General features: G+C 41.2%; 1 protein-coding gene and 1 long non-coding RNA gene across 7 annotated transcripts in view; one reads left to right on the top strand and one right to left on the bottom strand.

Moving 5' to 3' along the window:
• The window catches only part of LOC101745271 (transcriptional repressor RHIT), a 33,179-nt gene that overhangs the window by 13,788 nt on the left and 6,847 nt on the right, over nt 1–12,544 (bottom strand). For 3 of the 6 annotated variants that reach the window (XM_012692990.4, XM_012692985.4, XM_012692981.4), the window contains 11 exons: nt 11,985–12,104; nt 11,135–11,188; nt 8,969–9,136; nt 7,387–7,475; nt 6,626–6,713; nt 5,836–5,913; nt 5,185–5,276; nt 3,340–3,451; nt 2,309–2,398; nt 1,029–1,167; nt 154–336 (listed from right to left, as the gene is read on the bottom strand). In XM_012692990.4, coding sequence (XP_012548444.2) covers nt 154–336; nt 1,029–1,167; nt 2,309–2,398; nt 3,340–3,451; nt 5,185–5,276; nt 5,836–5,913; nt 6,626–6,713; nt 7,387–7,475; nt 8,969–9,136; nt 11,135–11,188; nt 11,985–12,104 — 1,213 coding nt within the window. The remainder of the gene's footprint in view (nt 1–153; nt 337–1,028; nt 1,168–2,308; nt 2,399–3,339; nt 3,452–5,184; nt 5,277–5,835; nt 5,914–6,625; nt 6,714–7,386; nt 7,476–8,968; nt 9,137–11,134; nt 11,189–11,984; nt 12,105–12,544) is intronic. The other 3 variants (XM_062671009.1, XM_062671010.1, XM_012692994.4) reach the window with 1 other exon arrangement.
• On the top strand, nt 1,045–2,437 carry LOC134199651 (uncharacterized). The gene is made up of 2 exons (XR_009974218.1): nt 1,045–1,183; nt 2,283–2,437. It is a non-coding gene; the product is annotated as an uncharacterized LOC134199651 (long non-coding RNA).

Below are 12,544 nucleotides of genomic sequence, written 5' to 3' on the forward strand. Positions count from 1 at the left end.
ACCCCTCGAGGTTACTAGAAGATATAGGAAGAAGAAAAAAAATCCTCTTACGGGTATGGGCCCAGCCATTTTACGACACATTGAGTCATACCTCAAGCCTCAAGAGGTGGTGGCACTGACCGGATGAGCGGTTGCTAAAGTCAGCATGCTTACTTTAACGTGACCTTCGTGGAATACCACTTCCGGCATATGTGGCACTGGAAGCTCTTGTCCGGCGACTCGTTCTCGCTCTCGCTGACGTCGTTCTCCTGCGGGGGAGGCACGTCCGCCGCGCGCTCCGGATCCGTGTCCGAGTCGGACGCCGGCCCGCTGTGCGACCACGCACCGAACGACCGGCTGGAAGCGAGACGGGTTTGTACTTAACTATCTATATATTAATACGTGAAGCAAAAAATTTGTACACCTTTTTACGAAAATCGCACAAACGGAGGAGTAATGAAATTTCCCACACTTATAGAGAACTAGCTGTACCCGACCGCTTCGCTGGGAATTTCAAATATTATTTCTCACTCCCACATTGCTTAGAAGGGTGGACGAGCTCACAGCCCACCTGGTGTTAAGTGGTTACTGGAGCTCATAGACATCCACAACGTCAATGAGCCACCCACCTTGAGATATAAGTTCTAAGGTGTCAGTATAGTTACAACGGCTGCTCCACCCTTCAAACCGAAACGCATTACTGCTTCACGGCAGAAATACGCAGGGCGGTGGTACCTACCCGCGCGAACTCACAAGTGCTACTAGCAGTAATTACGCAAATTATAATTTTGCGGTTTCATTTTTATTACATGATGTTATTCCTTCACTGTGGAAGTCAATCGTGAACATTTGTTGAGTACGTATTTCATTAGAAAAATTGGTACCCGCCTGAGATTCGAACACCGGTGCATCGCTCAACACAAATGCACCGGACGTCTTATCCGTTAGGCCACGACGACTTCTAGCAAAGCAATAAATAAAAAAATAGAATTACTGATGTCCATGAACAACGTTGACTTAAAGGGCAACAATTATGAAATTACGCTCACCTGTCGTCCTCGTTGTGAGCCATCGGAGGCTGCTCCTCTTTGGGCCTCTCGTCTTCAGACCCCGAGTCCGAATCGGAGCTGTCTGATGAGCTGGAGCTTCCGGAGCTCGACGACGAACTGGATCCGGAGCTTGACGAGCCTGGTGGAAATGTCAGGTATTGGCCTTATTATGTTGGAAGAATGAGGGGAGAAACTAGGATATGAGGTCCATATTGTGAGGAGACCAACCCTGGGTGTCTTAAAAAAGGAGAGAGAGAGAGAGAGAGAGAGAGAGAGAGAGAGAGAGAGTAGTATCTTGAGGACACCCGGTTGGAAGGGTCAGAAGAACGAGGGGAGACTAGGACATGAGGTCCGTATTGTGAGAGGACTAATCCTGGGTGTCTTAAAAAAGGAGAGAGTAGTATCTTGAAGATACCCGATTGGGAGTTCCTTTTGTGATATATTCTTTTTTGGTGCGTATTAAGTAATGATTAAATCCTACTAACAGTATGAACGCGAGTTTGTAAGAATGTATGGGTGTATGTTTGTTACTCTTTCACGCCTGAGAGGTAATCTTAGGGGTCCACTTGAGGGGTATTCTTCGGGGGTCATTTTGGGGTGTACACTTGAGGGGTACTCTTGGGGTGTACACTTGAGGGGTACCCTTGAGGCGTACACTTGGAGGGGTAACTTAGGGGTCCACTTGAGGGGTACACTTGGGGGTCCACTTGAGGGTAAACTTAGGGGTCCACTTGAGGGGTATTCTTGGGGGGTCATTTTGGGTTGTACACTTGAGGGGTACTCTTGGGGTGTACACTTGAGGGGTACTCTTGGTGTGTACACTTGAGGGGTAAACTTAGGGGTCCACTTGAGGGGTGCTGTTGGTGTGTACACTTGAAGGGTACACTTCAGGGTCCACTTGAGGGGTACTTGTGGGGTGTACACTTGAGAGGTCCACTTGGGACTACTCTCGAGAACTGACCGACTTTTGTCTTGGAAAGGTAGGAGAAAATGCTGAAACTAAAGCAAATTTCTAGAGACTGCCGTCCCGTATGGGACATCATTATTGCTCAGATCGATGGACATGTTCACGACCCACCTGGTGTTAAGTAGTTACCGGAGCCTACCGTTGCTCATCTTGAGGCGTGAGTTCTATAGTTTTTACTGCCCTAAACGTGCGGGATGACAATATGCGCTACCACCAGTAAATCGTAGGATGCACCTTAGTCACATAGGAATAAGGGTTATATAGCTGTGTTCTTGTTGCTGCTATAGGATCTTGTGGCACTTGATGCACTTACCGGAGCCAGAGCTGGTGCTGCCCGTGTCCGAGTCGGAGCCGTCCTCCAGCTTCTCGACCCTCGAGTCCAGGTCCTTCACGGAACCGTTCCCTGGGGATTTGTGAAGAAATAAAAACAATTATGTAGAAAGTAGTTTTACAAAGTATTTTTCCTGCCTAAGCTGATAGCCTTGAGAGGTTATTTCAGCGTAACCTTAACTAGTAAGTAAGCTCACGGGGCTCAAACCTGACGACGTTGCTAACACAAACCCTAGCGAGGGCCGTGCTTCGCAGAATCTACCACCGGATAGGAAACGCGACCCACTGAGAAGATCCGGCGAGAAACTCAGTGGGCTGTGTCTGTGGGTATTATAGGTAAGCGTGCGACTGAGTGACCCAATGGCAGTGTGGTTAGCGTCCGTCATGACATTGAGGATCGCAGCTTCGATGCTCACTTCGAACAAGCAATTATTTTCTCTTTGTCTGAACGTTTATTATTTTTATTTTTATTGCATAGTTGGGTGGGCGAGCTCACAGCCCACCTGTTTTTAAGTGGTTACCGGACCCCATAGGCATCTACAACGCAAATGCGCCACCCACCTTGAGCTGTGAGTTCTAATGTCTCAGGTATAGTTACAACGGCTGCTGCACCCTTCAAGCCGAAACGCATTACTGCTTCACAGCAGAAATAGGCAGGGTGGTGGTACCTACCCACGCGGACTCACAAGAGGTCCTACCACCAGTAATTACGCAAATATTTATTTTTATTTATGTATGGTGCTATAGCAATCTCCGGTTCTCACAGTGCTGAGAATCCGGGTTTGGGGCCGGATGACCGGGTGTATCTTATGTCTGGGATATATATCTATTTATTTAAATACGTTACGCCCGTACGAGATAACGGCCCACCCGGTATTAAGTGATTACCGAGCCCATGGACATCAACACTTGAATCCCGCTGCCCACCTTGAGACTAGAGATTTATTGTCTCTTTTTGTCGACGCATATTATTGTAGCACGACCTGGATCCAAGATCCACCCACAACTCCTTACCATCGGAGCTTCTGATGGATAGCACGTCGTCATCATCACGATTCCTCTGACCGGAGTCCTGGGAAGGTTTCTTGAAGTTCGCCGCCAACAAGTGTGCTTCGTACAGGTCGTCCTGATGAGAGAAACGGACAAATAAATTGGTTTATTTAACAATGTATTTCTGTTGCACTAATGACTTCAACGAACCGACTTACTAATAGCATTATACTTAGTCTGGCCATAAATACTGTTACACTTATTATTTTTACAGTGTGTTAGTTTAATACATAAATATAAAACAATTTAAAGTATAAAAAGCTTATTCGAAGTGGTCTCTGTTGGCTGCAATACAGTCCTTTAAACGTTGAGGCCAGTTATCAATAGAAGCACGCACTCTTTCCATGGGAAAAATTTTCATTGCCAATCGTACGGATTGTTTTAGGGACTCCAAATTATCATGGCGTTTAGAGCAAGTCGACTAATTGGGAAGCTTCCTTAGAGCTTTGAGCATAAATACGGTCCTTTTGTTTGTTAAAATGTTGCTCAATTGTAAAAAAAATCTCATCCATAAACAAAATTTTTCTATGACCTCCCTTCAGTAGTTGTTTCGATTTTACCACCCTATTCTCTTTTAAATTATCAGTTAAGAAATGACCAGTACGTCTCTCATAGGCTGCAAGTCCTAAGTCATCTTTTAAAATACGCGACATGGTTCTAGGTGCTATCTTCATCTCCCGAGATAAAATCTTTTGCTTTCGGACAGGATTTTTTCGAATTCTTTCCCTTACTGCTTTGACCACCTTTTTCGTACGAACACTACTTAGACGGCCAGATCTTTTTCTGTCACAAGCAGAGGAGGTCTCATTGCACCTATTAATAGGTACACAAACATTTTACTAATACCAAGCGTATAGAGAGTTTTGAAAATTGCATTTGGCTCCATACCTACTTTGTGTAATGCAATCACAGCGATTCGTTTCTCTTTATCACCGCACTCCATTTTAATATCGCAAAATATTGTACAATGTATTGGCGCCAAAATGAGAAAACTCAATGAGCATCTGTCATTTTTATATGATTATAAAAATGACAGATTCCAAATTCAAATGTAATATTTTGTTTATTTTTAATTGTAACAGTATTTATGGCCAGACTAAGTATATATCAAGGGGTGAAAGGCTATCAAGGGGAGAACCGTTTAAAGGTTAAACATTTGGAAAAAATATCATGACAAAAAAAACTTCTTAAGCTATTTAAATGTAGTATTTGAAGTTCAATTAAAAACATCGGTTGATGCTAATCCTACTACTAATATTAAAAACGTGAAAGTTTGTATGAATGTATGGAGTGTTCGTTTGTTACACTTTCGCGCAAAAAGAACTGGATGGATTTTGATGAAAGTTTACAATAATATAGCTTACACATCAAAATAACATATATGCTATCTATACATATAAATAAAACTTGAGTGTCTGTTTGTAATATTGAAATAACCGCTTTTTACTACATGCATATGAAGATACATATACACCAAAATAACATTTTTTACAATTTTTGTCTGTCTGTCTGTTTGTTCCGGATAATCTTTGGAACGGCTGGACCGATTTTGACGGATTTACACTGATACGTAACTGATGATATAAGGAGTACCTTAGGCTACTTTTTTTAGACTAGCTTCGCCCTGCGGCGTCACCCGCGTTACGAAAATAACCGCGGGTAACATCGCGGGACTCAGCTAGTCAATAATAAATTAAATATTTCCGAAGCGAAGCGAGAGCGGGTCGCTAGTACCAAATAAAAGGCACATTTAATTACAATGATAAATGCCGAAATCTCTTTTCAACCCTTAGATATATAGGAACGTACCTTATCGATGTTGGCGTATTTCTCGTGTATGTGCCTTAGGGCGCGTAGATTCTCATCCAGGCTCAGAGAATCTGAGGTTTGGCTCGGGGATCCTGTTGGAGAAAAATTTCCTTAAGCTGGACCATTTGAGGCTGTGATCAATTGGGATGAATTTACCGAGGTGAGGTGGGATAAAGTCTTAGTAAAATGGTGGTTGGCTACTGATATGATTGTTATTGTAGTGGACCTTTCGTAAGAGTCCTTCGAAGAAAGGCTTCGGCCGGGGGCTTTGTTTCATTTTCCCCATTTTAGTGCAACATTACAGATGCTAAACAGTTTTGCGATAGTTTTCCTAGTGACCTCGAGGGGTCATACTAGATTCACCGAACGATCAGGTGAGCTCACGGGGCTCTAACCTGCTAACGCTGCTAGCACTGTCCCTAGAAAGAGCAGTGCTTCGCAGAATCTATCATCGGATCGGAAACGCGACCCACTGAGAAGATCCGGCGAGAAACTCAGTGGGCTGTGTCTGTGGGTTAAACAGTTAATAAACCAGCTTTATTATAGGTTTAAATCTGAAGAGAATCTCAATTAACAAAGGACCGATCTTATTTGAAAGTTTGATAAATGATAAGGATTTATTGTTGGCGATAATTTGATTATACTTCATACCCAGATCGGGCTCTTCGTCGCTGTCCAAATTGATGGGTTCGGAACTGTCCGGCATGAGGTTACTCCTCACTCTTATTTCTGCAAGAGAAGTATACAATCTAGTGTGAAACCAGTGGGACTGTGTCTATAGTAGTGTAGTGTATGACCCTCGGCTAGATGTAGGTCGGATCTGTGTCTGTTTGTGCACGAGAAGAGCTCGGGATCAGTACAGAGCTGCAGAGGACTGTGTCAATAGTAGTGTGGTATAGGACCCTCGGCTAGATGTAGGTCGGATCTGTGTCTGTATACGAGAAGAGCTCGGGATCAGTACAGAGATGCAGAGGACTGTGTCTATAGTAGTGTGGTATAGGACCCTCGGCTAGATGTAGGTCGGATCTGTGTCTGTATACGAGAAGAGCTCGGGATCAGTACAGAGATGCAGAGGACTGTGTCTATAGTAGTGTGGTATAGGACCCTCGGCTAGATGTAGGTCGGGTCTGTGTCTGTTTGTGTACGAGAAGAGCTCGGGATCAGTACAGAGCTGCAGAGGACCGTGTCTATAGTAGTGTGGTATAGGACCCTCGGCTAGATGTAGGTCGGGTCTGTGTCTGTTTGTGTACGAGAAGAGCTCGGGATCAGTACAGAGCTGCAGAGGACTGTGTCTATAGTAGTGTGGTACAGGACCCTCGGCTAGATGTAGGTCGGGTCTGTGTCTATTTGTGAACGAGAAGAGCTCGGGATCAGTACAGAGATGCAGAGAATTGCGTCTTAACTATACAACTAGAGGGTAAATCTGCTACAGTATACTCACTTGCTTGTGGCATTTGTTTGTTATTTGCCGACACCTGCTCGCTTTTCCTCGGCCTTCCGCGTTTTCCCTTCACTTTATCCGTTGTGTTCTAGAAAGAAGGAACGCACAAAACGATCAAGATAAACACAAATAAATAGAGTTTAAATGTGTAGTCGCCGAAAACGAATTACGAATGTTCTAGATGAACTTTGGAGAGAATTAATTCGGTTTGGAGCCTTCTGATTGTAGTGGTGGGGGGTGATTGATCTATGGGTTATATATAACGAGACGCCAGACGGCTGATGGTGTTAAAACGAAGGCGGACCATTCGGATTCAACTTTCACATTAGGGCACAATCGGTCTTAATGAAAGCTGCAGTGGTTTGGCTAAGACCGTTTTTAGGGGACACAGAAACTTTTATTTTTTTTCATTCGGTTTTCTCAACAAGTATATATCAGAGGAAGTGTGAAAGTAGCGCTAGTGATTGGCAAATTAAAGAGCGGACTGTAAACGTGGTATGGACACGTGATGCGTAGAGAGGAGATGCATGTGACTAGGAGATGTATGGAAATGGTAGTGCAAGGTAGAGGGGGGAAGAGGTCGTCCGAAGAAGACATGGAGGGAGTGTGTGAATGACGATATGCGAGAGAGAGGTGTGAGTGTTAAGATGTCGCCTGATAGAAATGGAATGGAATAGAAAAATTCGCTGTGCCGACCCCACCAAGTGGAATAAGGAGGCGACAAAGAAAAAAAATTTCGCAACACATTTCGGCACACTTACAGATTCTTTCTTCGAGTCGGGCGTTCGCTTTGTGTATTTGCGCTTCGCTTTCGGGATCAACTCGCCCGTGGACGAAGACGTGGCCGAATCTAAGGTGAGAGATGTCGATTACTGACAGGGGGTTTTTGTTTTCAGGTTTCGCGCCGACACAAACACGGCAAGAGCATCTATAGTTCCACAAGCATCTCTTATTTTGTGTGAAACTCAGTTTGTGATGTAGTTGAAGATGTTTTTTTACATTATGATGGAGTGTCCGCGGAACGATGATTTGAGACAACAATTCTTTGCAAAATATACAGACTTTCGACAAGTTTTGTAGATGTAAGTTACGTATTAGCCTTTCCGCAATCCGAAATGGCTAAGTCACTTTATAAAATAGTTTTGGTGGGCTTTCAGAGACGATAACAGTTTCCTTTATTATTTTATATAAATCTTTAGTTACTCTCTTTTGTTGCACAATGGAGTGACATATTCACTAGGTGAATAATCTCCTTAAATAAAGATAATAAAAAATATGTGTGAAACTATGATCTTTCGTTGCCTAAAATTGGTGATTGTAATGGTTATAATTTCGACCAAAAGTACAATATAAATATATCCAAGTTAACAAATATATATATCGAGGTAACACTGCTATTTACTTAACTAAAATTAATTAAAATTGACCGTTTCCTTAATGTTAAAATTGTTAGATAAGTCCGACGCGTGTAAACAATTGTTTAAGACAGTATTCAAGAGTATTCATGAACAAATTACCCCTGATTTTCTACTATAAATATGAGTGGCCATTGTCGGCTAACACATTCCGGCTTAAGCTAGGACCCTGAAACTGCGATACTCTAAGACAAATATTTTTTTGTATGGAAACTAGCGACATCTTGTAGCAGATGCCCCTAAACTTGTATCGCACATACGGTGCGATAACGTCATTTATGAAAATTATGTAATTTTTATTTATTTATTGCTTAGATGGGTGAACGAACTCCCCATAGCCCACCTGGGTTACTGGTTACCATAGATATCTACAATGTAAATGCGCCACCCACTTTGAGATATAAGTTCTAAGATCTCAAGTATAGTTACAGCGGCTGCCGCACCCTCCAAACCGAAACGCATTACTGCTTCACGGCACAAATAGGCGGCGTGGTGATACCTACCCGTGCGGTTTCACAAGACGTCCTACCACGAGTGATTTTACAAAAAAAAAGCGTCACTATACGCACATATATACAATGCACCTGTATTTTATTTTTATATATATTTTAAAACTTAAAAATGAACATCGGACTTAACTCGTTTAAAAAATTATAAATTAAAAAATATTAAAAAATACCAGTATCATACTAACATCATACTAACATGATACTAACATTTTTTTTTTATATACACAAATATTAGTAATGTTACAAAAAAATATATACAATACTATTTATATAAAAGCTGACTTATAGAAAGTTCTTGGTGATGAGGGTAGGCGAAAACTGAATAATACCAACAAAAATTTTACCACGAATACAAAAAAAAAAAACGTAAGAACCAGTTCTACCATGCAAAAAAAATTGTACCGAATTCCAAAAATTACCTTTTCTTTTCATATATTTCGAATTTCTCCGCATTACAATCTTTTTATCGGCAATCTTTCTAACCAGTTTCTGTTGCAGTTTTCTAACGCTGACGGCCATGTTGTTTTTTTGTACGTTTTTTGGTAGGCGATTTGTCGAAGTTTTGACGCTTCGTGGTAGACTTTTCGCTAGCGGTGAAAATGGAGTGTGTTACACATATTTCTCGGTATAATATGTGCGCCGAAAATTTTGGTGTGGTCATATTACGTAATACGAGCCGTAAAATCTCGTCAACTTAGTACACATTCTTACGTATAGTACGAATTGCTTTACTGTTTCTCTCTATACCGGGTTTTTGGTGTACATTTTTTTTCAAACCTTCAACCAAAATTTTCTGATTATAAAAACACTACGATTGAGCTGTGCAACTCGCGCGAGTGACGTCATATTCTAGTCTGGTACCGTGTGTAGAAACGAAATATATTATCAACAGTTTCCCGCCGGATCTTCTCGGATGGTAGATTCTGCGCTTCACTGCTCCTGCTAGTATTAGCAATCTCTCTTAGGTTGAGCCCGTGAGCTTACCTACCCGTCCGCGCGTAGCTGGAATAGTGCCTTAGTCTACCACAGAATAGGTAGGGAGAAAATTTTTCCATGACCACTCGGGTTATTTGTTTCAAATCATCGCCCTGGATCGGTTACTAAAGCTCATAGACATTTACAACGTAAATGCGCCACCCACCTTGAGATATAAGTTCTAAAGTCTCGGTATAGTTACAACGGGCAGCCGTTTTACCGGTGGTAGGACCTCTTTTGAGTCCGCACGGGTAGGTACCACCACCCTGCCTATTTCTGCCGTGAAGCAGTAATGAGTTTCGGTTTGAAGGGTGGGGTAGCTGTTGTAACTATACCGAGACTTTAGAACTTATATCTCAAGGTGGGTGGCGCATTTACGTCGTAGATGTCTATGGGCTCCAGTAACCGCTAAACACCAGGTGGACTGTGAGCTTGTCCACCCAACTAAGCAATAAAAAAAAACCGCCACCCAGTCCCGGAAAGAGGGCTCGCGAAGTATTATAACGACTGTACCGGAATTTAAGACTGCTTCACCGCAGCAATTGATATCGTTGTAAAACGATTTATTTCAGTATTTGTTAGCGAGGTGCACAGCCGTTTTCGTGAATGTAATTCATAATGATTTGTTAGTAATGATCGAAGCGAAGTGGTCCAACTCTGAAAGGTCTGTTTCACTGGAGCTTGAATTTTCAATATGTGATATTTTCTTTTCTTCCCTATGCTGGGTGTTAGGAGACCGCTTCCGAAAACGAACATTTTGTAAATACAAAGTTGTAAAGTTTGGGGAGCGCGGTATTAGCGCCGCGCCCGGGCGTTCGTTGATCCGAGTATCAGCTGTTTTTGATTTTGTGTTTCATAGCTGGTTTTTTTTAAGGAAGGTAATGTTTTTTTTTATGAAACTATTCTTTCACTTAGCTGTACTAACATGATGGAGCATAAATAATGGCAATAAATCGTTTTAAAATAAATTTTTTTTAAATCAGGATTGATTTGTTTTCCGTCTCATTTCCGGGCGCGGTTAGTTAAAACAAAATTTCTCTTATTCCTTGGCAGTGTGTATTGATCTATTATATAACAATCCCAAATGATAACAATTTTTGGATATGTTTGAGCAATATCTCATTTGATTAGGCACATTAATCTTTTTAATATATTTAATCGATTGCCTTTCATGAAACAGACAATTCGAGTTTAACTCTAAAGCAAGTGAATCGTATACAGGGCGTACGAAGAGGCCCCCCGAAGACAACACGTAACCGCAATGTACAGCAAACGGATCTCTAAAGGTCGTTGACCCCGCGCGTCGTCTTTCCATTACATTGCGCGCATTGATTTCAGTTACTATCGGGAACGTTTCCAGTACGCCAAGTATGAACTAATCATAACACCACACCCCATAAGGTTTTAATAAGTTCTGATTATTCACAAATAAAAGCCCACACGTGTTCGTAGTAAAGCGAACAATCAGATAATCGGTTTAGTTTCGGAAATTTAAATGCGAATATAAATAAACTTTATTGAACTTTCTACGAATTTTTTCTTTTGTTTTAAATGTTATCTGATTTTCGTTTCACTTAATAAAATTAGGAATTAATGTATTAAAAGCTCACCTGCGCCGCCGGTGCGTCTTTTGTGCTCCTTTTTAGCTTTACGATCGAGAGCTTCTGTTGGATGAGAAATATTAATATCAAGTATAGATTTGCGACAAATATTTCCAGCTCTTCACGCCTAGGTATCATTACAATAGAGGCACACCTTTTTTTTCGAGCATGGCAATCCACAAGTAGCCATTGTCAGTGGAGAGTGATTTAAAAAAGTTTTAATGTGCACATATAAATAATTAAGTTAAACAAAAAAACGGTATATACCTTAAAGAAGAGCTTAACTCGTTAATAAGATCAATGGTCTTGAAATAATTAAATTTACTCTATATTTTTGCATTTACACATTTTTTCTTAACCTTTTATTGTAGAAAAAAAAACCTAAATGTATTATTATTATTTTTCAATTTAGACGGTAGTTAGCAACAAAGAGATGTCAAAGAACCACACCTTAGGCCAAGACGACAGAATAAAACGTATTATGTATACGTTAAAACCTAAGGAAAATACAGTGAAAGGGAAATAGCATACGTTATATTTAGCCCTTTGACTACCATGTAGGTCACCGGTGCCCTACGCGGCGCACTGAAGTAATCTCGTAAAGCGAGAATCTCTGACATATCAATCAAATTAGATAGCTTATAGTCGATTTGTTTTCTTGCAGACCGTACTCGTGTGATAACGTCGTCATTAGTGATCCCATTTGAAGGCTCAGACACATTAAAATACTCCCCCCCTTTTTCATCTGGCTTCCTAATTCTGAAAAGGGGTTTGCTTTGAATTTTTGACGTTTGTCCGGCGGGGTGCATCCAAAATATCCACCACAAGGAAGCACTAGGCACCGAAACGTGTAACTCACCCAGTTCCCTAACCCTTTTCCTGGCTAAATATTCGGGACTGGTCTTATCGACTCTGGGCCGACCCCGCTTCCGTTTCTCGCCCGGCTCTGAAGGCTGACGGCTGCTGTTCATCATTGCGGCTATTGCGGAAACGAATAATAAAAATAAACAAAACAAAAAAACGAAAACAAAAACAACAAAAACAAAAAAGAAAACAAATTGTGCGGTATTTGTTTATTTACAAAAAGTATAATGATTTGTGCGATTATAAAATGCGTTGATGTGATGCGTTTTTTTTTTATATATATTTATATTTTTTTTGTTTTAAAACGTATTAATAATTCGGCTTCCCTTATATAGACCATAGAAATACCGAATCAATGCTATGATAGTACATGCTGCAAACAAGATTCTTGATAGGATAGATAGCAAAGATTAACCGATTGGTGACCGAGAGGTGTCGTTGACCCCTAAATTTTGTACGTCTTACATTGCGTCCCGACATTTTTATGTGATTTATTCAAATTTATTTAAGATACATGTTAAATATATTAAATGAATCGTTCGAAAATTAATACTG

This window comes from Bombyx mori, chromosome 11 (assembly GCF_030269925.1).
Source record: "Bombyx mori chromosome 11, ASM3026992v2".
NCBI classification, from domain to species: domain Eukaryota; kingdom Metazoa; phylum Arthropoda; class Insecta; order Lepidoptera; family Bombycidae; genus Bombyx; species Bombyx mori.